This window comes from Pipra filicauda, unplaced genomic scaffold, assembly GCF_003945595.2.
Source record: "Pipra filicauda isolate LSUMZ 115617 unplaced genomic scaffold, ASM394559v2 scaffold396_size653610_pilon, whole genome shotgun sequence".
Lineage (NCBI taxonomy): Eukaryota > Metazoa > Chordata > Aves > Passeriformes > Pipridae > Pipra > Pipra filicauda.
The window spans coordinates 82,743-105,895 of NW_024104527.1; the positions used below are offsets into that span (position 1 = coordinate 82,743).

Sequence of the window (23,153 nt, forward strand, 5' to 3'; positions counted from 1 at the left end):
TCAGGATGGAATACTCTGCATAGACAGGCGGGACATTCCTAGCTTAGTGATCCTTCCACAATCCAACTTTGAGTCACAACTTTGCAAGAATTTCACACTGTGCAGACTTATGTCTCACTCTCTCTAGATCTCTTCTTTGTTAGTATTGCTGCTGTTCTGCTTTCTGCCACCCACTGGGCTTAAGTTTGTTCTAATAGTCTCCAGATGTGTCTTAACTTTCAGCTTTCCATTTTCTATGTCAGTTTAACTTCCTATGTATTCAGTTTTCCTCCATTAAAACCTTTCACTTTCCCTGCTTACCAGTGACCTCTGCATGCTTTACCTTATTTTTTCTTAAAATTTAAAGATGCTGTGATTTTCCACTAAATTTGTGAGCTTCAGATGTAAAGAAATCAGAAAGACATACATTTGAAGAATTCATGTAGTAGTTTTTGAAAGCATTACCTAGACTGACAAAAGAAGTTCCTGAAAGAGCAGTGTGTGAGAGGAGTGGTGCTGGTGGGACTCTGATGCAGGTCATCAGATAGGATGATATTTAAGCCTGTCTGTTAAGCTTGCTTTTATTAATTATGCCTCATGTTGCTTCTGGCTCTCATGGAAGGGTTGCTGGAACTTGCGGTGTGGGGAATGCAGACCTGCTGCACCCCAGGAGGAGCAAGGAGAGCTGCTATGTCTCAGACATGAAATCTGTCTGGAAATGTTAGGCACAGAGGGGGAGGATGCTTCCTCCTCTAGCTGTCTGTCCTCTGCACATTCCACATTGACCCTTCTGCCTGGGAGGGGACGGGCAGCTTTGCTGTGGTTTATGACTGAGGATGCCAGGACTCTGTGGGCCATCCTGCCCCGTCTGCTGCTCTCTGCAAGCAGCCTTGGCTGCACATGTCTGGAGACTTCTATTAATGTTTTCCTTGGGGGTCCAAGTCATACTTAGGTCATCCTCATTTTTAAAACTGTTGTCAGAGTTTGACTGTGGAAGCTGCTGCAAAGTTGGTCAGTGCAGTAAGACCTCCATCTGGCTGATCAGTCTGAGGAGACTCTGCTTGCTTCTCCTGTTCACTCATGTTGCATCTGGTCCTGAGGGTTGTTCGTTATTTTAGAGTGTGATTTGCCCTCAGTGAGCATCTCCCAAAAAGTAAATAAGACCTAGGAACCCCCAAACTGGTGTGGTACATCACTTTCAGCCTTTCTGCATGGTTGACTTGGAAGTGGCAGCAGCAAATTCTTTGTGCTTTGTTGTGCATGTTCTCAAGGAGACAGACAAGGACAGCTGTCTCCAAATACACTTTGTGGATTCTGGGGTTTCGCCTTCCTCTACCACTGCTTAGGCACCTACTTAGGGAGCATGTGCTATCAGAAGAGATGCTCCCTACCTCTTTGGAGGGGAAGGTCTCACTGGAGTGCTCCACTTGCTGGCCATTCATGGGAGTGTTTTGCTTTGTGATGGCTTTTTGATGTGCACAGACACACATTTCTCTGCTCTCTTCTCCCTGTGTCTGCATCTCAGGTCGTCACTGTGAGAGTGTAATAGATGTGTGTCCCCGGAAGCCTTGCCAGAACGGCGGGACCTGTGCTGTTGCCAGCAATATGCCGGATGGGTTCATCTGCCAGTGTCCTCCGGTAAGCACCGTACCCTGAAACTGGATTGCCTGCATCAGCTGTAGAGCTCTCTGGCTACAGTCTCACTAGTTTCACTGGTTCACTGTAGATGAAGATTGTCTTTTCTGTACCACTTGCAAAGCTGTGTCTTTGGACACACTTTAACCCACATCCTTTAGTTTATCTATTGAGCTGGGGAACCCAGGGCTTTCAGGTGCCCTAGGAAAGCGATGCAGCCAGTTGTTACCCCAGAAAAGTCTGCTGTTGAGGCACGATATCTGGCTTTTCTGTCTTAAACCTAGCATTAAGTTCTGATAATTCTTTTACTGTCCTGTGTTTTCTGTGCTTACTGCAAGACTCCCCTTGTTTGTGGCTCTTCTAAGCTCATTTCAAAATGTAATTTCCTAGTTTATCCTTGAGGTTAGGTCCAGAAAGTCATGGCTCCTGCAATGAGGCTACAGGAGTTACAGGGGAGAAAGAGTTTGCATATGACACCTTGCCTCCAGCCCTCAGAGCATTGAAGAATAAGTTTGTGAGACTGATTGTTTTGCCTTTCCCCCCACATAGGGTTATTCTGGAGCAAAATGTGAGTTCAGCAGCCACAGTACCTGTGGGCAAGTGAAATGCAAGAAGGGGGAGCAGTGCATCCAGACATCATCTGGTCCACGGTGCTATTGCCCCAAGCTGTCTGTGGGAGAGGAATGCCAGACAAACACGGGTTGTGCCAGTGCCCCCTGCCAGAATGGTGGGAGCTGCCACCCTCATTCTCAGCCTCCTTACTATTACTGTCAGTGCCCTGTCCACACCCAGGGCAGCCAGTGTGAACAGCCCGTAACTTTCAGCCCGGAGCCCCGAGGATGTTTAGATTCCCAGTGTGCAGAAAAAGCAAGAGATGGCTATTGTGATGAAGACTGTAACACTCATGCATGCCAGTGGGATGGAGGTGACTGCTCCCTGACAATGGAAGATCCTTGGGCCAACTGCTCCTCCTCATTGCGCTGCTGGATGCTTTTCAATGGACAGTGTGACGAGTTCTGCAACACACCCGAGTGCTTGTTTGACAACTTTGAGTGTCAGCCAAATAGCAGAACATGCAAGTAAGGTTTGATCCTGAGAATGGTTTTTGTGTGTGACTAACATAGCCTTCTGCTAGTGCTCTGCTGCTGCTCCCCTCTCTTCCATTGTTTCTGTTGCTGGTCCTTGCTGAAAGTTTTTGGCATCAAGGAGTTTCTGCTGCTTTGTGTACTTTTCGTCTGTTTTTGGAATTTGTGTGCTATGCACTGAGTCAATAACCTGAACAATGGTAATGTGTTAACCTTCTTGACGGATGTGCCCTGCTTTCCCTGAAAATGTAAATAAGAGGCATTTCACCTTGTACTAGATTTTAATAGTACTGCCTCCTGTCCTGAATTTTGCTCCATACCAGCAATACCTGTACTTTTATCCCAGCTGTATTTGCTGCCACTGAATGTGTTTCTAGCTTGTTTATTGTGGCAATTCTTTCTCTTCAGTAATTTGTGATAAATGCTACAGCTTTGCTGTGATAAATTTCCCTTGGTGAGGCAGGCAGGAGGTGTTACATGTCTTAGTAAACAGAATAAGCAGTTCTCTTCCACTGTTACCAGAATTGAACCATGGATTATTGTGCTTCCTCCTTTCACCCTGCTGGGTTGCAAGCTTTATCCTGGGGTTATATTTCTTCTCATTGTATCCTGATTATGAGTGTTATTTTACCTCAAATGATGGTGAAGAGCGTAAGACCTTGGCCCCTGGACTGCAGGTGTGCTGTGCAGAGCGTGCCTGTCCTCCTGTGCTGCCTGTAACCCTCTCACTGTTTTAGGTATGACAAGTACTGTGCAGATCACTACGCAGATGGGCGCTGTGACCAGGGCTGTAACAGCGAGGAGTGTGGCTGGGATGGGCTGGACTGTGCTGGTGACAAAGCTGAGAAGCTGGCAGAGGGCACCCTTATCATCGTGGTCTTGATGCCCCCCGACGAGCTGCTGGGTGATGTTCGCAGCTTCCTGCGCACTTTGGGAACGCTTCTGCACACCAATCTGAGAATCAAGCTGGACTCCCAGGGAAACCCCATGGTATTCCCGTACTACGGGGAGAAATCGGCAGCTCGGAGTCGTCGATCGCTTGCGGTCGTTCGCAAGCGCAGAGAACTAGAGCAAGAGGTCATTGGGTGAGTGGATGCCTTTGTGTTCCTCTGGCCTTGTTGTGCTGGTAACTTTTGCTTATAGGTGTGTGGGACGTTCTAGGCTTTTTAGGTCTCTTGTTTGTTTTTTAAATGGGGAAATGCAAAGTCGTCGCAACTGCCCAACTGAGTGTTGGGGTAGAAAGATTGACATAAAAGGCTGCAGTTTAACCCAGTGCTTTGGCAAAAGTTTCTCTTGCTGATTTCTGTGCCCTCTTACTGTGTCTCTGCAGCACCAAGGTGTTCCTGGAGATTGACAACCGCCAGTGTGCAGAGGATTCGGAGCAATGCTTTCACAACACAGAAGCTGCTGCAGCTCTCTTAGCTGCTCAGGCCATCAAGGGCATGTTGCCCTATCCTTTTGTGTCTGTCCAAAGTGAGTAACTGCAGAGGGAAAATCTCTTACGGAGGAAGGCAGTCATCAACCTTGGGCTTGCAAAATACTTGCTCAGATTATTGATCATCATAGTAGTGTGTCTTGCTGTTCAGCATTGTTTCTGGGAGCTAACATGTTCATCCCCAGTTACAGGAATATGTATGTGCCATGTGCTTTTTGAGAGGACATCTGGTTAGTAAGGCAGGGCATATAATTTGGAGCCTAGTCATTTCAACATCTGTAGAAACAGTAATCTCTCATGTGCTGCAGCAGTGTGCCATGCACTGCAGTGGTGATCTCTGCACTAAAAACCATTCATGTGCTCTAAGCCATGAATTCAATGGAAAAGGTGCCATTAGAGTCTAGTCTACCAATGTTTTCTCCTCTGGCAGTATGTAATCCCTTCGATTTCTGCTCCCCTCTCCCTTGGTCTGAGGCTTGGCTGCAACATCTTACTAGATTGGTATTACCACTATTCCTAGGTGGGTCAAGCTCATATCTCTGATATCTTCATGTAGATCAACCCTCTCTGTGCTGAGTGAGGGTGGCTGTCAGCAGACAGCAGGACTCTTGAGGAAGGAGCAAGATCTTCCGTTCAGCATTGTATCCTCTAAAAAATATTTTGAGAAACCAGACCAAGGGAAGCCAAAAAGAAATTATATTCTCTTACAACAATTGCAGCAGAGCCTAAATTCCATATAGAGACAATATGCTCTCTGGGGAAGATTGTGAGTGAGAAAAGGAAGTCTGTAAATTGAAGATCATTGTCTCCACTTTGTTAATCTCACTTGTATTTTAACTGGAACTTTTAGGTGAACCATTGTCACCACCGAAGACCCAGTTGCTTTACCTGCTTGCTGTGGCAGCTTTGATCATCCTCTTAATCCTTCTGCTGGGTGTGATGATGGCAAAGCGTAAGCGCAAACATGGTTCTCTGTGGCTCCCAGAGGGGTTTATCCTGCGCAGGGATCCCAGTAATCACAAACGCAGAGAGCCGGTTGGGGAAGACGCTGTTGGACTCAAGTAAGTTTGCATTTAGGCCACTGACATTCTGTCTGTGAGTGTGTTAGAGGATTTTGAGAACGTGGTGTGTAAATCTTTCATCAAAGGCACTTAACCCCATAGAGAAAGCTTCCTTTTAAGCTAGAACTTTTTAGGCCATTTCTCTGAATTTTAATACATCTGTTTTGGACATAAGAACTTTAATGTATAAAATGCCAGTAAGGAATCTGATCTCCTGGTTATATTTGGTTTTCTGACACTCTGTTTAGTTCAGTGGGTGTGTACTGTTTGCCTAATTTTGTCCTGGAATAGGTGAGACATTTTTAGGTTGATAGGTGACAACAAATCTTTAATATATCTAGCTCAATGCAATAAAGACATGACTCAAAAATAATGGAAAGTTTCAAAAGAAGAATGCCATTTATGCAGTTTTGGCTTTCCATTGAATTAACCAAGTTTGCAGTTCTAAATGCATTTAACGCCACTGTTGGCTGCCTGAGATTTCTAATTTCTTGGTCCCTCTGTTTGCAAGCTACCAAACTTGCAAGCACCCCCCTTGGTCTCTGCAGGGTAGTGTAAGTAGCAGTAGTAGCACCTGCTCAGCCTGCAAAGTGATATGTTCTCCTTGTTTGTTAGAAATCTGTCAGTCCAGATACCAGAGGGTAACCTGGCCAATTCTGGAACAACTGAACACTGGGCAGGTGATGGTGGACCTCAGCCAAAGAGAGCAAAGGTAAGGAGAGCTCCAAGACTTGGAATATCACCTGAAACTGCTAGTGAGAAACATCTGCATTAACTTCCTGAGTATGCCCCTTGCCCAAAACTCACCTTTGCTTAGGAATTTGTGATACATAACTAATGGTATCTGAGGGGCAAATCCCCAGGTTAGCACTGCCACCACAGGCCAGTGGAGAAAGGAGGTACCTTCTGTTCCAGTGTCCTCTCCCTGCCCAGGCTCTGCTGCAGCAAAAGGGACAAGGAGGTTCATGTAATGTCTTGCCTGATAATGTATGGTGGGAGTGTGAGAGCTGAGAATGCCAAACAGAGATAAATGGACACCTTCACTGGCCTAAAACAAAAACCCTGAAACAAAAAAACAAACAAAAACCGAAACACGACCAAAAAAATCCCCCACAAAACCCAGGAAACGCCATAAAAAATAAGAAAACACCAAGAGCTTTCAGCATCTTTGGCCACTTGATGGGTGTTTTGAAAGCAACTGCTTATTTCCCGTGCTCAGGCTGAGGACCAGGCCTTGCTCCCGGAAGGGGATGAGCAGATAGACCAGCGCCAGTGGACACAGCAGCACCTGGAGGCAGCAGATGTCTGCGGGAGCACCTCACTCGCCCTGACACCACCCCAAGCAGATCAAGAAGTGGATGTTCTGGATGTCAATGTCAGAGGGCCGGGTCAGTACTCTGAGTGTCCCTGTGTTCTGCCAGCCAGCCACCGATCTCCCTCCCCTGTGTCCAGTGACTGGGACTGCTGATGTTAAAAATTAAATGGGGTATCCAGGAACACCAGGAGAAATTGGTATGGTGCTCAAGGAAAGCTCAATGTACACTCCGGAAAAGAAAGCTGATCATGGTCTGTAGCACATGGAATCTCATGTAAGCAGGGGAAAAAGTTCACTTAGCAAACACCTGTAGGAACTACAGCTATTAGATCTCCTTTATAACAGTGTGTGCCTAAATTGTATTGTCAGAATGCCATTACGGCAGAAATTTGGAATGCACAATTGTGCTGAAAATTACCCCCAGCTTCTCCAGCTGGATCACTGCAGAGATTTATGCCAGACTTTTCTAAGCAGGTTTTATACCTGGGGTGTCTTTTATCTGTTGTGGAAGCAAGGATGGCCTTTTCCTGAATAAGATGACTCTTGGCAGAAAGTATACCTTGATTAGCAGTGTGTGAGGCATCTGTCCTGGAACAGAGCAGCAGCGCAGCAAGATTGTTTATGATTTTTTTTTATTATTTGCTGATTTATATCCTCAGCTTAGGATGATCAACTGATTGAATTCATAACAGAACTGTGAACTTGGAAGGAGATTTTTTTACCATGAACACAGGCTTGCTCTCTTTCAGTCCCAAATCACTAGATGCACTGAGAACACTGCTGCTTTTTATGAGTGTAGCACTAAGGCTATATAAGCTGGTAAGGGACTGGGTGGGTCATTTGGTAATAACTGACCCCTGAGTTCTGAGAGGAGACAGTTGACCAAGAAGTTTATGCTGGTCGGAAGAGCTGCAACCATGGCCCTTGTTAAAATGTAAGAGGTGTGTCTGATGATACTGCTGCAATTCCTTTTAATTGAGTTTTGTGGGAATATTTCCATGCAATTTAAGGATGACTGAACCCATTCTCTCAGTTCCCTTCTATTGTCTTTTCTGCTGCAAAGGGAAAGAGGGATTTTTGTGTAACAAGTGTGAGAACATAAACCATCAGTTTCTGCCAAATTTAAGCTTTTCTTTATTTCCCTATTGAAACTTCTAGTTGTGTGGCAGGGTAAAAGCTTTCCAAGTGCAGGCAATAATGTTCTTAAGACTTCACACTGCTTATTTTCACGTTCACCCAAAGCTTTGTCCAGCAACAGCAATGAAATAATACTGACCTGTAGTTGTTTTCCCGCCATTCAGATGCAACTGTGAAGCTTGCAGCAAGCTGCTCTGAGCTGTCTCCCTCTTTGGCCTCACAAGCAAGCAGCTGTCAGGGGCAAAAATAATTTAAAAAGTCTGAGAAGTGTTGGATTAATGGGTTAGTAAGGAGGGGTAGGATTCCTCACAGTTAATATAGCTCTTTATCTGTCTTGGCCACCTTCATCTTTGCAGGCAGAGGGAATAAATGGACCCTTCTGAGAGGCAGTTTCCCTCTGTCCCAAGAAGCCTCTGGAGGACTGGGTGGCTCACACCCCAATAATGCTTCACTGCCCCTAATCACAAAGTGTGTTGAGGCTGATTCAGGTGCAGGTGTCTGGGCTGGAGCCATCTGAAGCTGAGTGAGTTAGATCCTGGCCACAAGTGCAGGTGGAAGGTAGAACAGTAGAAATCTTTCTAGAGAGAGGAGATGCAAGTCAAAATGCCTTGGGGTACCAAGGGTTTGTTCCTTCTCTTAACCCAACACCTTCTGCAGTCTCTCGGGTTTAGAGGGACCCAAGAGGTCCAGCGTCCAACAGAAGTATTGCCTAGACATTTTGTCCATGGGTTCCTTACATCCCAGCTTTCAGTACATTGTGCCTATATGAGACCTTCAGGTGTACCTGTCTGGTGAACTCCTGACTTTTACCATCTCGCTCCAAGTTTTACATGTACTCAGGGGTCTGTCTTACTGAAAGACAGCAACCAGAAGAGTTTTTATAAAATGCTGCTGCTACCTTTGTCTCCCCATGCTGTTCTTTCTCTGTGTCCCCCAGAGCGGGGAGGACATTCTTTTCACTGGAGTTGTTGTGAGTGTGTAACCAGGGTAATGCAATTATAGGCATAACTGATAACACCACCTGTAATTAAAATTGATGAACTGTCCCTATTATTACGCCCCTCTTTTTTCGGTTACTAAAACTTCAGTGGTTCAGACTGGAATTTTCCATGCTGGGTGTCTGCCTCCAGCTGGACGCTTTTGCGTTTTTTTCCAGCTCTTTAAGAGAACAAGCTGGAAGGAGGAAAAAAGACATTGTGTCCACAGCTTTTTTTTTTCTAGTAGTCCATCAAGCACTAAATTGTGACAGCGTAGCTGGATGTGCTTTTGCTAAGCCTCGTAAAACTATCCATGTGTGGCCAACTTGCAAAGCTCTGAAAAGAGCTGCACGTACCTGAGAAACTTTGTGGAGGGTGGCAACTAATTAATCCAGGGATTCAGTGTGTGCTGTAGCTGTGTCCCTGTAGAGCATGATTGTCCAGGACAGCTGCAGTGAGTGAGCAAGACAGACCTATCCTGCGAGGGGTTTTCCCCAGAGCTGTGGTGCGGGAGGAAAGGAAAGCTCCTTTCTGTGCTCTGTCTCTCTGCTCTTTGTGTTGTGGCAGTACGGAGGAGACCACAGCCTGACTGGAATACTGAGAAGGATTCATTTGGGACAAGGGAGCAGAGCCAGCAGTGGGAGGGAGAAGCACAAAAGGAGGTATAGGCTTAGAGAACAGGCGAGAGGGTCCATAGACAGGACTGGATCTTGGAACTGAACCCAGGCCCATACGTCAGCACTCTGCTGCCATCTGAATCCTGAGGAAGGAGCTGGGTGGAAGGCTGTGTGTTCTGTGGTGGTGAGCCACTAGGAGGAGCATGAATGCTGCTGGAGGCCCCAGCCTGGCCTCTGCCCTGCCCCACGCTTGTACATTTCCAGAAAGTTTTGGAACTGTCCTAAAGTAGAGAGTCAAGAAATCTCAGTGATCAGAAGTGGGGAAATGGGAGCAGGGCATTCAGCTCTGTATATTACTTTCTATAGGAGGTCATCACCTTGTTTATGTGCACAGATTCCTAATTCTGCCACATGGCTTTGTGCAGTGCAGATAGTGCACTGTAGATTGAGAGCTGTGCAGGCAGGGAAGCTGTTGTCTGTCTCCTGCTTGCCCATGGAATAAATCAGGTGGTAGATGAAAGATTGTCTTGTATTTCCGCTAGTGAGCCACACTGGAGAAGCAAAATTTGTGTTCCCCTTTGCAGAGCTCCAGGGGGGCACTTGGTACAGAGTGGTTCACTCCTGCTGCCATCTCAGGCCCTTTTACTTTCCAGGTGCCTCTGATGTGTGTGGAGTACAGCTGTAACAGCAGTAAGAAAGCATCAGTGTCTACAGTTGAAATCTTTGGTTTTAGGTGGCAAATATCATGCAGGGTTCAGAGGCTGCTGAAACTGAAGCAGTTGGCATTTTTGTGGGTTGCCGAAAATATGTGGAGATGTTTTAAATCTCAATTACACTGCATCAAGGAGGATATTAACAAGTGAAAAATCATCAGCATGAGCTAGTATTCCTGGACCACCCTTTCTGATCAGCAGAGAGAGGTTCATCCAAGGGAACTGAGTTAAATTAGAGGTTTGGAGGAGCCTTTCTCCTTGCAGTGACAATTCAGGGATCTTGGTTGGATGAGTGCTAATGTAGCCTTTGTGGACATGCCATCAGTGTGAGCCCGTCAGTGGAGACTTGTGGAGAGCAAGACCAGTATCTTCCAAAGTGCTCAGACTGTGTGAGAGCTCCAGGGATTTGTATCTGCGGGCTGGATCTGTAGTATTGGATTCTATCCCATTCCACGATCCTTCCTATGTGGTGTACTTCTGGGAAAGTATGGAGTGTACTTGATCAGTTTGTTTAGGGCTCTGGATGTGGAAGTTATTAAAAGCAAGATGAGGTTGGTGCATGCAGTCATCCTGGGGCATTTGTTAGCTTTGAGTGCTTGACTGTCACAACTTCAGAGTCCTTCTCATGATGACCTGGGTGTGTAATAGATATGAAGGCTTTTGTCTGCATTTTACTTCAGGTTAATATCTCAAAAACATCACCAATAATTGGTGGCTAGTTGTTCAATAATTTTTCTGTCAATTATTTCTTTTCCCCATGTGTGTGACTAGAACGTCCATGTGAATAGTTATATCTAGTTGTCTGATGACTTTGATTTTTATAACCCTTGCTTCTCTCTCAGAATTTAGCTACCCTCTACATTTTGTGGAAGGTTTCCACTTTAGCAGCAAAGCTTTTTTTGGTTTAGAATGATCTGACTTATTTAAGGAACACCTAAGTTCTTTAGATGCAGTAGGTATAAAAGTCCTTCTTGGAGGGAAAATAGCTCCCTAACTCTGTTGGGCTTTACGGTAAGAGAACAGGTCTGGGTTAAAACAGCTGGAGGGATTGGATTGTCTGTAGTAGTAGGTGCTCAAGGGGGGAGGGGGTTTGTGAGAGGGTTTCCTTGCCTTTGCTATCACAGCCAAGTTACTAATCATCATCTTTCCTGTTGCAGATGGATGTACTCCACTTATGTTGGCATCTCTGCGGGCGGGCGGCTCCGATATCAGCGAGGATGACGAGGATGGAGAAGACTCCTCAGCAAATATAATAACAGACTTGATCTATCAGGGTGCCAACCTGCAGGCCCAGACAGACCGCACTGGAGAGATGGCCCTGCACTTGGCAGCCCGTTACTCGAGAGCAGATGCTGCAAAACGTTTGCTGGATGCTGGTGCCGATGCCAATGCACGGGACAACATGGGACGGACCCCCCTGCATGCAGCTGTGGCTGCTGATGCCCAGGGTGTCTTCCAGGTACAGCAGTTGAAGAACCCTGTGCTCTGTATTTGTGTGAACCTGCCCAAGCTGGGCTCTGTTTGCTCACAGCCCTGCTCTCGTGCCTTCCACAGTGTGATGGCCAGGCAAAACTATTTTACATCCACTTTTCTCGGGTATTCATAGCTTGAAGAACTCAGCATGCATGAATCATCTCGCATGTATTTATTTGGTCTGTTTGCCTCTGTCACCTATTTTCTGGGTCCTTGCATTTCAGTGCTCGGGCTGCTTTGTCATTATAAAGCTTCTCTTGAGATTCTGCCAAAATCCTCAGTCTTGGTCTGTAGTGGTATTGAAAAAAAAAATCTGTCTTCCCCTGTTGTCCAGATCCTGATCCGTAACAGAGTGACAGACTTGGATGCTCGGATGAATGATGGAACGACCCCATTAATTCTGGCTGCACGTCTGGCTGTGGAAGGAATGGTGGCCGAGCTCATTAATTGCCAGGCTGATGTGAACGCCGTAGATGACCACGGTAACATGAACACCACATACTGGGCTGGGCAAATATTTGTCATGGTGTGAGCAGAGAGGGGTGAGCTTCTACTCTCCCAGAGTGTGGGCTGCTCAGGAATTCTGTAGCTGAATCACACAGCGGGCTCTTCTGCAAAGTCCTCTTGGCAGTAACCGACTGCAGGCTGCTGCACAGTTCCTTGGTTAGACAGTCCTGAAAGAGAAGCAGAAGAAATATGGGGTTGGATATGCTGGGATTTTCTGTGGATAGGTTATTTAAAAAACAAAAAATGCCCAGACCAAGTGCTGAAAGTCCCATTGTATCCTGTGCCATCGGGACACGTCACAGCATGGTGATTTCCAAAGTGATTTTTCCATTCTTCAGGACATGTTCACATGTTGCAGGCTGCACTGCAGTTGCTTCCTTCCCTCAGTGTACTCTGTACCTCTTGGCTTTTGTCTGCACTTCACTTCAAGTGAAAATGTCACCAATAATCAGTGGCTAGTTGCTCAGTAATCTTTCTGTCAGTTGTTTCTTTTCCCCAGGTAGGTGATTAGAGCATCTGCTCTAGAAAATAGCAAAATAGCTCCTTGGTTTGTTACTGAAGTTGTTGGGTTTCCCTGCAGGTAAATCTGCTCTTCACTGGGCTGCCGCTGTCAACAATGTGGAAGCAACATTAGTACTGCTGAAAAACGGAGCCAACAGAGACATGCAGGATAACAAGGTACAGTGTGGGGGTGCTCAGCATGCCTGTGCTTCCTAACTTAAAGCACCTTTTCGCTGTTGGTAATGAAGTAAGTTCAGATTTTCTAAACTGAGTGCTCAGCGCAGGTCTTCCAAACCCAGACTGTGACCGGAACTCTCCCCAAGTGCTGGATGCCTTACAGGATTTCTGATACAGGAGAGCAGTTCTCTTTCTTGTTTGGCCACGTCCTGGCCGTCAATGCTGTCCTGCTTTACTTGCAGGGAAGGAATGCAATACAGAATCAATGGTGTGTGAGAGCACCAGGTGGAGTGCTGCTGGTGTCAAACAGCTGGATTCCAGTTAGCAGAGAGAATGATCTGGCAGTGCAGCAGCAGTCATGTCCTGTCATATTTCCAGGGAATCTCAGTGCAGGGTGGATATGGGAGAGGAGCCCCTCTGTTTGAGAGATAGTCTGCACTGTGCAGATGTTCCGTAGCTTTACTGTTAGTTTTTGCTGTGTCTTAGTCCTTAATTTATTTCCTCTGCCTAAGGTTTCTTTTTTGGATTATTATACATCGCTCAGTGGATTTCAGAGCTACCAACAAACAAGCTGCAGTTCCTTACTGGGCTGTTTTAGTCCTTTGTACCTTTCCCTCATAGGGTAGAGTGGGAGAAAGGCACAGGTGCTTTCATGGTTCCTCCAAGGACCCATGGCAGAATAGTGCCCTTCCTGGTGGGATATTTCAACCTGTGCTCCACTGCTGTGTATGAAATGATTTCCTGTAATCTGCCTTTTTAAGTGGGTACCTCTTAGAATGGGTGGTTCTTGGTGACAGTTAATGTGACACTGCATTAAACAGCACTTAAATGGTTTAATGGTTGCCACACCGTAAGGGATTGTGAGCTGTAACTCAGTCCCCCCACAGTGAAGCCTCTAAAATATTTACTCTCTGTGTTTTCAGGAAGAGACTCCACTCTTCCTTGCTGCTCGGGAAGGCAGTTTCGAAGCAGCAAAAATCTTGCTGGACCATTTTGCCAATCGAGACATCACAGACCACATGGATCGCCTGCCCCGGGACGTGGCCCAGGATCGGATGCACCATGACATAGTGCAGCTTCTCAACGAGTACAATGTGGCACACAGCCCTGCGGGGCACCCCGGGGCCATGCTGAACTCTGCCCTCTCCCCGGTCATCTGTGGCCCCAACAGGTCCTTCCTCAATCTGAAACACGCGTCATTAAGCAAGAAGTCACGAAAACCGAATGCCAAAGGCATCATGCCCACAAACCTCACCAAAGATGCAAAGAGGAGAAGGAAGAAGTCCCTCAGCGAGGGCAAAGGGCAGTTTTCGGAGAGCTCAGTGACCCTGTCACCAGTCGATTCCCTGGAATCGCCCCACGCTTTTGCATCCGAACCAACATCGTCTCCTGTGATGCCATCGCCGGGGGTGTTGCACTCTTCGCCCAGCTCGCTGCTGACCGCCCCGTCGGTGCAGGCCGCACACACCATGTCCTTCTCCAACCTCCACGAGATGCAGCCCTTAGGACGCGGATCCAGCACGGTACTCCCATCTGTCAGCCAGTTGCTTTCACAGCACAGAACCACCCCTCCGAACAGCGGGCTTGGTAGGCTCCGGCCAGGCAACGTTTCCACCGAGTGGATGAACCGCATGGAGGTGAACGAGTCCCAGTACAACGAGATGTTTGGCATGGTGCCGCAGGTGATGCATTCCCACCCCAGTGTTTCTCAGCAGAGCGGCTTGGTTCAAGCAGACACGAAGCACCTGGGAGTGTCCAGGGAGTCTTTGCCCCCCATCATGACTTTCCAGCTGGTTCCCAAGGGCGGCATAAACCAGCAAGCACTGCCACAGCAGGCCCAGTCAAACTGCGCTCAGAACATGGCTGGTCCTCTTAGCTCCATGTATCAGATCCCGGATCTAGCCCAGCTGCCCAGCGCCTCGTTCTCCATGGCTGCCATCCCTCAGCAGGACGGGCAGGTGGCTCAGACGGTCCTCCCGGCCTACCACCAGTTCCAGAGCTCGATGGGGAAGTACCCCACACCTCCCTCACAGCACAGCTGCTACTCCTCGGCCACAGAACGGACTCCTAGCCACAACCGGCATTTACAAGGCGAACACCCATACCTGACTCCATCGCCCGAATCTCCAGACCAGTGGTCAAGCTCTTCCCCACACTCTGCCTCTGACTGGTCTGATGTGGCAACCAGTCCCAGTAACAACCAGCGTGGGCCGGCGGCCGCTCACATGACAGAGCAGCAGCGGAACAACATGCAGGTGTACGCCTGAGGGCTGGCCAAGGTGAAGCCCAATTAAAGTGGACTCCAGAACTCATGAAGGTCTTCCAGGATGGAAATGAAGAACCATTTTAGTATCCAAGAGTCTTAATGAGCCCAGGATGTTCTTTTGTTGGAGGGACTGCGGTCGCTGTAGGCTTGTATGCTTTTATGCTAAACAGAGAACTGTAGAAGCTGGTGATGGAGAAGACCAGCTGGGTCACTTATAACCAACTCCCACGCACCTTGGATGTGACTGCTGTCTGCACTGGATTCTCCAGTCTGCTTTTTAATATGTGTTCCACCGTTTCTTTGGGGAGACAGCTCTTCAGCTTAATACATCTTGTGGTCTTTTCTCCAGAAATTTAGCCAAAACCAGCTTTGTATCCTTATTTTGTTACTCCTTCTGTTACCCACGTAACCTCTCTCTGAAGCACCTTCTACTAGTTCTCCTCAAGTTGAAGTTGCCTTGTCTTGACACAGCTCAGAGCTGCACCCACATTCCTAGACCCTTCCTTCCCTTGGCCACTCTTGCTCAGCAAGTGAGCCGGACTTCCCAAAACACCTGCAGGTCAAGTGACACCTTCTGTCACACAGCTTCACCCTTTCCTTTTCAAGAGTCTTTGTCTTATACAGACCCACTAACACCCCTTAGCGTTCTCACTGCCTGCCCCCCAGGTATTATGAGATTATATATACATATAGTCTTTTAGGTTGTTTGTTTTGTTATTTCCCCTCCCGAAAACGCTGGTCTGACCTGGTCTTCCCGCTGCAGTGGCCTGTAGGCACATCTCTCCAGTGTTGTGTGTCTTCCCTGGGGACATGCCTGACCATTTTTGACACACTACCTTCCCCGTGCCCCCATCCTGCCAGGTGTGCCCATGACTGCCTTCATGGACTCCCATGCCGGAAGAGATGCACTGCTGCTGATACAGGCCTTTTGGGAAGCTCTTGGGATGAGCATGAGTGTTTCAAAAACTGGTAACATGAGCTCCCAGCGTTCTTGCACAGTACTCCCCTCCCCTCCATCCAAGGGTGGCTGTGTGTCCTGTCCTCCAAATACCATATGCTGCCTCTTTATGGGATTATCAGTAAGTGTCAAACATGTCATTACATGTTTGCAGTGTGTGTCCTCCTGCGTCAGGAATGACATCCAGCCCTTTGAAAAGTGTCCCTTTTGCTCCAGCCCTGGATCAGAGCTGCCTTGTCTTCCCCTCCCAACAAGGAGGCTGCAGCACTGATTCCCAAGCAGGCTTCCAGCAGCAGCAGGTGTGCCTGAAGCCAGGAGCTGGGCTTTTGCAGCAGACCAAATAGTTCAGAAACCATTGCCTCATGCAGTTTGGTTCACAGGTTTGGGGCTGTCCTCTGCTCTCAGCTTCAGCCTATGTCGAGATTTCCCAGCTGAGGCGCCCCACGTGCTCTGTGGGACAGTAGTACCATTCATGCTGCAGCTCCCCCGACAGTTTTGGAGTAATGGAAGCCAGCTGTCGCTGACCTTAGACAAACAGCTGTTCTTTCTGCTTTGTCTGCAAGAGTAGCGCTTCCCTGAAGGGCTCCGAACCAGTCAGCAGCCGAAGTGAACATTTGTGGGGATGGTTTGCTCCTACCTCTTCAGGGGAACCCTGCAGACACGTGTTCCAAAGAGATCGGTGCTGTCGGCTGCTGCCAAAGGACTGAAGGCTGCTCCCCTCCGAGCAGGTCATCCAACACCTTACCATGTACAGTATTGTCTCCGATGTTTCTTTACATTCTAATCAAGAGTTAAAGTTGCCTTTTTTCTTTTCCAACTCGACTCAATGGTACATGAAGGCAGGGCCTCAGGAGGAGCTGGTTCCCAGGGCCATTGTTTTGGGCTGAAGTTTTTAATTCTGTCTGAAGTTACTGCTTTTTACAATGCACACAGTGTTCCCCGGCACGCTCGCTGCAGTGCACCCCGTGAAGTTTAGCTGCAGCCGACTCAGATCTCCAGGCAGGAGCCTGCAGCCTCCTGGGGGCCTGTCCAGGTACACATTTCACTGCAAATAATGAAGTGTTGCTACATCGATGCTAAAGAAACAAAGGGCTTTTCCTCCTTAGCCCCAAATAACCAAGTGCCTTTTTATATATGTGGCTATCTTTTACAAGACGAGTGCTTTCTGTGGAATGAAGTCGGTTCCGTGCCTGGCCTGTTAATATGATGGCCCTCTGCCTTTCTCTCTTTTTTTTTTTTAACTACTTGTAAAGATAATATCTCCTTAAGGTGGTATTTTATCTCGTAAGTTGTAGAGTAACCATTCACACAGCAGCATTTTCCTATATTAATAATGGAAAATATTTGCTTATTTTTACATTTTTTATAAAAGTCTTTTATGAAAATAGTTGCTGCCAAATGTATAAGCAATTTTTATCCCCAGAATAAAAAGTACGTGCCCAGTGTCTGTGTGCTGCTGCTTTCATTTGTCTTCCTGGCTACCTTACACAGCCACCAGATTATACATGAATCAACAGTGTTCAGTAGCTGTTCAGATTCTGGCAACGGGGGGTTCAATAGTATTTTCACAGTCCATGTCAGGAGACAGCTTTTGGGAATCAGGAATGCTCTCTATCTCAGCAGCACGTGAACCCTGCCACTTAGAACCACCCAAGGGAACTGGAAGCAGCCTGGCTTGGATGTAGCCAACGGATTTGGAGTCTCTTGGCTGGCTGAGAAGAGGGAAGCCAAGCAGCTGGGCATACTGGGAAAGACAGGGCTGGGATGGGACCTTTCTTGGATACTTTGCATAAGAGCTCTCACTTGCCTGTGAGTCTGGGAGGCAAAGAAGGGCTGGGGCATTTGTGTGGCTTTTAGAAAGGTTGTGAGGAAGTGTGGGTCAGGTGGTGATTAGTGGGAGCTATGGATTCATTTGTTCCCTCCAGTCCTGCTTGCTTCCTTCCCTTGGCTGTTTGTTGTTCTTCTAGCAGGGAAGAGGACCCTCGTTGCTGGAGCTGAGGCTGCCTCCCTGGCTTTGTCTCAGCAGAATCCTTTGTCTCATAGAATCCTTAAGGCTGGAAAAGCCCTCTAAGATCAAGTCCAACCATTAATCCAGCACCACCATGTTCACCACTAATCTGTGTCTCCGGGGGCCACATAAAGATGTTTCTTGAATGCTTCCAAGAATGGTGAGTCCACCACTTCCTGGGCAACTTGATCCAATGCCTGACTGCCCTTTCATTGAAGAAATTTTCCCTAATATCCAATCTAAATCTCCCCTGGTGCAGCTTGAGGCCATTTACTCTCAACATAGCACTTTTTACCTGGGAGAAGAGACTGACCTCCACCTGGCTACAGCCTCCTTTTAGGTAGTAGAGAATGATAAGGTTCCCACTGAGTCTCCTTTTCTCCAGACTAGGAGCATGAAGATTTGTGATTCTCCAGCCTCTGAAACAGAGAATCATGACTCCTCTGTCCTGGTCTCAGACTTGAACAGTTTGACTTGGACAGTCAGACAACAAACTGTCAATAGCTGCTGTGCTGCATTTGGAGCATGGAGATGCCACTGAAGCCTTGGGCTCCACTAGTGCTCACCTGGCTGTTTTCCAACTCTTGCTGTGGACTCGGATGGAGCTGGTAGCTAAATTACGATGCCTAGCAGGGGTAAAGCTGCTGGGGGCATTTTAAGGGTTTAATATTCAAACAGCGCAGCTCCTTTATCTTCTGGTAGAGCCAGCTTGGCAAGTCCAAACCTCCGGGAGGCATTCATCCATGTTCTCCCACAGCCTGCACATCTGTGCCAAAGTTTAGCAAGCTCTGCTGAGCCTCTGGCACAGCTGCATCGAGTTTACTGGTGCTCAGGCTGAGACTTGAAGCTGCGACTCCTTGGGAACAGCACATTCCTCTTCCCCAGCCCGGGGTGGCCAGGGGCTTGTGGAAACTTGCTGTATTGCATCCAAACATGCCTCACTGGGCCAGCCAGGCACGGAGCTGGGGCATCACTTATCTAACCGAGAAGTAGAGGAGGAACCTCAGGCTCCTTTGGGGAACTTTTTCACAGTTTTTCATAAATCAAGGGTGGAGCCCTGTTTTCTATGGGGTTATTGTGTTTCTAGAGTTTCCCCATTAGTCAGGACAGCTATTCTCTGGAGGGTTGTTTCTTTCAGAACTGATAGCAGGCAGCAGCTGTGTTTGGACACAGGAAGGCTTTACACCTTTGATCCCAGAGGGTGCCTAGCAAGCAGCAGCAGCTGTATCCTGGCTTTGTGTGTGAAGTAGATGGGTCTGATCCTCCTCCCTCCCTGGGGCAAAAGCCAGACCTGCCTCTGCATGCCAGCATGGAGCTGCTCCCTGTGGGTGCAACAGCATTCACTGTCTGCATATTTCGGCAAATGCTGCCACAGAGGAGATCCCATGGGAGATCCCTAGGGTTCGTGGCTTGATCCTGACAGCAAGCTCTCCATTTTAGGGGAAGCAGGGCTCAGTTCTGTGTCCGGATCCTCTGCAGGTAGCTGCCTCCTGTGTAGCTCCCAGTGGCCTCCTCCAAGGGTTTTGTGGCGGGTTGGGAGAAGGAGAGCCAGGCAGTGGCTGGAGCTGGCAGCAGCAGGGTACTGGGCAGGAGCTGGCAGCTTTGCAGGAGCCATGGAACAGGCAGCAGGATGAGCTTTCAAGGCCACTTTGGTACATTATGAGCCAGCGAAGTGACACTCCAGAGCGGCATGTTTGCAGCAGTAGCATAGAGAACTCCAGGTGCCTCCCACAGGGGCAGAGGACTCCCCGGGGTGAGGAGCAAGGACCATGACAGAGAAGGCTGTGCCTTCCCTCGCCTAAGGGTTCCAGCTGCTGGGGCCGGGGGCAGCCCACCTCTGTGGCTCCATGCCAGCAGCAACCTCCCCAGTGCTGGGGCTGCAGATTCCCCCCGTGGGGCAGGGGCAGTGCGGGGCTGCTGCTCCAGGACCTGCCCCCCCCTCCTGGAGGGACGCAGAGTGACAAAGCCCTGCGTCACCTCTGGGCACGAGGGCTGGGCACCCCCACCGCTATCTGATGGCACCGCCGGCCCCCGGCTGCAGGCTGTTCCCACATCCCGTCGTCCTGCATCCTGCTCACAAACCTCCTCCGGCAGTTCAAACAAGGGCGGTGTGTGGGTGACGCATGGCAGAGCTGGGCAGGGTGTAGGGCCCAGCTGGGTGCCATCCCTCAGCTGGGGACACGGGCAGTGCCAGCGGGTGGTCCCCATGTCCCGACTGCTCACTGCAGGGATGCTCTGGCCGGGATCAGGGGCTCACCCCCAGGGCTCACCCCTGCCAGCCCCTGGCCCAGCCAGGGCTGGGCCAGCAGGCATCCCTGTCAGGTGCCAGGCTGCTCTCAGCCACAAGATTACCTCTGTATCGTGGGATCGATTTATGATAATTGCAGGGGGTTTATTGACCAACTAGGACAGGCTCTTCCTGTCTGTTTCTAGAGATATGTTAAATGCAAACAGAGTTGTAGATCTGGGCAATTTTCCAGCAAAGCGGGGGGGGGGGATGGATGGGAGTCAGCAGTAAGACTTTTATGGTGAGAATCACCTGAGCTGGGCAAACACTGATGCTGATGAGCACCAGGCTATAAAGGGCAGCTCCTCTCTTCTCCTCTCCCAGCGATCCACGACACGCCGTTATTCCTCCGCATCTCCAGATAACAGGTGAGGAAGAGGACTCTCACAAAGCAGCTGAAGCCTTGGGATGGTCACAACTGACTTGGGGGTAAACAGGAGCTGATCCCAGCCCTGACAGCTCCCGAGGACCTGAACTCTGCGCTTTTCTGCATGGGGCAGGCTGCGATGATGCATTTTTCAGCCCTGCATTGACTTTTGTCGCTGATTCTTTGAGGGGAAGACAAAGCTGAGTCTGCAAATTGGCCCCAGTGCCCAGGGATTAGCCCACATAAAGGGGAACTGTGCTGATACAGCTGATTTGTCTCCCCAGCCCGGGCAGGACTATGAGCTCAGGGTGTGAAAATGATGCCGAGCACATAGTCCCTGCAGCCCTATTGGCCGCAGCTCTGCCTGTTGGTGCTGCTGCTGCCCCAGGTCCTCTGCCCCATGCCTGTGGCAGCACTCTCCTCATGTCCCCACAGAGCAGCTTGGCTCACTCAGATGCCTCCTGCCAAGGCTGTGACTGGTGGGGCCAGTGTGGGCTGGGGACCCCGGCCGTGCCTGGGACATGGGATATGGGCACGGGACAGTGACCTGTGCCAGGGAGGAGAGAGGGAGGCACAGACTGCCATCTCCTCCACATGGCTGAAAGGGGCCAGATTCAGCCCACAGGGTGGGTTTGCACTCTCTGGGCACAGGTGGCATCTTCTGTCCCCAAGGGACCTCGTGTGACCCCCCTGAGCCTTTACAGGGATCAAAGAGGATGGTGGCAGCAGCCAGACTCGCCCTCCTGCTGCTGGGCTGCATGGGGCTCCTGCAGCCAGCCGGTAAGTCCCACGGCTCGGGGGACAGCTGCTTTTGTAATGAGGACAGGGGGGAGCCATGCTCCTCTCCAGCCAGCAATGCTGGCTGTCCCCCATCCCTCCCCACTGCTCTCGGTCTGCAGCTGGCAGGTACATAAGCTACTGCCCTAACGGCTGGTCCTACTACAAGCTCAACTGCTTCAAGTACTTCCCTGATGTCCGGACCTGGGACGAGGCTGAGGTAAGCCCACTGGGACACACAGGCAGACAGGGACTCCCTATCTCCTTGAGGTGCCCCAGCACTGACAGCTCTCTCTGCAGAGGCAGTGCCAGGCCATCCAGGACGGTGCTCACCTGGCCTGGGTAGAGGACCGGCACGAGGCCATCACCCTGCAGAAAGCTATCTCCTACCACCAGCGTGTGCAGCCCGTCTGGCTCGGGCTCCACTACAGTGAAGAGGTGAGGCAGGGGCTGCAGGGGTGATCAGGGGCTGGAAGGCCACAGAGCCATGCCTCTGAACCTCCTCTCTCCTCACAGAGCCAGGACTGGAAGTGGACAGGTGGGGAAAAGTACAGCACTGCCAGCGGGCTGCCCGGGAATGGTGCCAGTCCGGGGAAATGCGCCGTGTTGACCCACCAGAGCAGTGAGTGCCCGGATCCCACATCCACATTCAGTGCCTGCTCTTGGCTGGCATTCCCCCCCTCCCTCCTCCTCTGGGTCCTAGCCCTCTGGGGGGGCTGTAGTTGGCAGAGCTGGTGCCCCTGTTCTAACCGTGGCCCCCACCAACCCCTGGCCCATCTCTCCAACAGGCTTCAGTCTGTGGTCCAGCGCCAACTGCACTCAGAAGCATCACTACATCTGCAAGTTCACCCCCTTGCACTGAGCACAGCCTTTGGCCCGTGGGGGACCCCATGCCAGCGATGTTCCTCCTGTGCCACCTCTGCTTCTCTCCACACAATTCCTAAAAATACATCTATAAAAATGGAGCATGCAAGTGCTGCGTGAGCTTGGTGCTGGTGCAAAGCCCTGGGCTGGTCCGGGAGGGAGGGAGGCAGGTGCTTCCATGGCTCTCCCAGCTTTCCTGCTTCCAGGGGCTTCAGCACTGCTGGTGCTGGCAGAGCTGTTTGGGGATCAGTCCCCAGGAGCTGCAGGGCCAGTGGCTCTCCTGGCTGAGTGCTCATGTTTGCTCATCCCCAGCCCCCTGGTGCCAAACGACAGGTGTCCCTGGGGAGCAGGTGAGGGGACAGGAGTGTCCCCAGGGTGCAGATATGGAGACCTGGGGCACAGAAGTGGGTGGGGATCAGAGCCGTCGTGGGTGTGCAGGCACGGGGACAGAGCTCCCACGGGTGCAGACAGCTCCACAGGGATCTGGGGGCTGCGACGCTGCCCCATGGCCATGTCGACAGCACCACCGGGACCAAAGGTCCCTTCTTGTGTCACTATAACGTTGCCACAGGCATCACGTGGCTGTTTGCTCTGCTGCTTTGAAGATGGCTCTGCCCCCACCCAGCTCAGAGGGTTTTCACCCCCCGGAGCCGCGGCACGTGTCAAACGTGGACTGCGCCCTGGGCAGCACGGATAGTGCCAGCACCAAAGACCTGGCCGCCCTCTGCTCCCTCCCAGGACCTCGGGGGCAATCGGGGAGGCCACACAGCGCCGCGCTCGCTGCTCAGTGACCACAGCTGTGCCGGCGAGCCGTGGGCACCGGAGCTGCCCCCGCCGGGGCTGCGGAAGAGCCGGTCCCGCGGCTCAGCCCCGGCTCCAGCCGAGTGCGTCCCCGGGCTTTGGGGCACAGGATGGAGACATCTCACAAGCTCCCCCCTCCGAAGCCCCGCTGCCCCTGCTGTGTTGGCTGGCGCTCGGCGACCTTTGAGCGCCAGTGTCCGGCACGCTGATAAA

At 50.1% G+C, this 23,153-nt stretch overlaps 2 protein-coding genes across 2 annotated transcripts in view; both read left to right on the top strand.

Moving 5' to 3' along the window:
* Positions 1 to 17,283, top strand: part of NOTCH2 (notch receptor 2) — an 85,125-nt gene extending 67,842 nt beyond the window's left edge. Inside the window, exons 23-33 of the mRNA XM_027734865.2 lie at positions 1,505 to 1,617; positions 2,164 to 2,693; positions 3,437 to 3,784; positions 4,030 to 4,172; positions 4,985 to 5,195; positions 5,811 to 5,907; positions 6,415 to 6,583; positions 11,112 to 11,413; positions 11,762 to 11,909; positions 12,515 to 12,612; positions 13,536 to 17,283. Coding sequence (XP_027590666.1) covers positions 1,505 to 1,617; positions 2,164 to 2,693; positions 3,437 to 3,784; positions 4,030 to 4,172; positions 4,985 to 5,195; positions 5,811 to 5,907; positions 6,415 to 6,583; positions 11,112 to 11,413; positions 11,762 to 11,909; positions 12,515 to 12,612; positions 13,536 to 14,879 — 3,503 coding nt within the window. The 3' untranslated portion in view covers positions 14,880 to 17,283. The remainder of the gene's footprint in view (positions 1 to 1,504; positions 1,618 to 2,163; positions 2,694 to 3,436; positions 3,785 to 4,029; positions 4,173 to 4,984; positions 5,196 to 5,810; positions 5,908 to 6,414; positions 6,584 to 11,111; positions 11,414 to 11,761; positions 11,910 to 12,514; positions 12,613 to 13,535) is intronic.
* Positions 17,284 to 19,967: 2,684 nt separating this feature from the next.
* Positions 19,968 to 22,169, top strand: REG4 (regenerating family member 4). The gene is given in 8 exon segments (XM_027734893.2): positions 19,968 to 19,987; positions 20,389 to 20,434; positions 20,437 to 20,499; positions 21,203 to 21,278; positions 21,398 to 21,495; positions 21,576 to 21,713; positions 21,792 to 21,897; positions 22,064 to 22,169. Coding segments are annotated over 8 exon segments (621 nt in total). The 3' UTR covers positions 22,138 to 22,169.
* Positions 22,170 to 23,153: the final 984 nt, after the last annotated feature.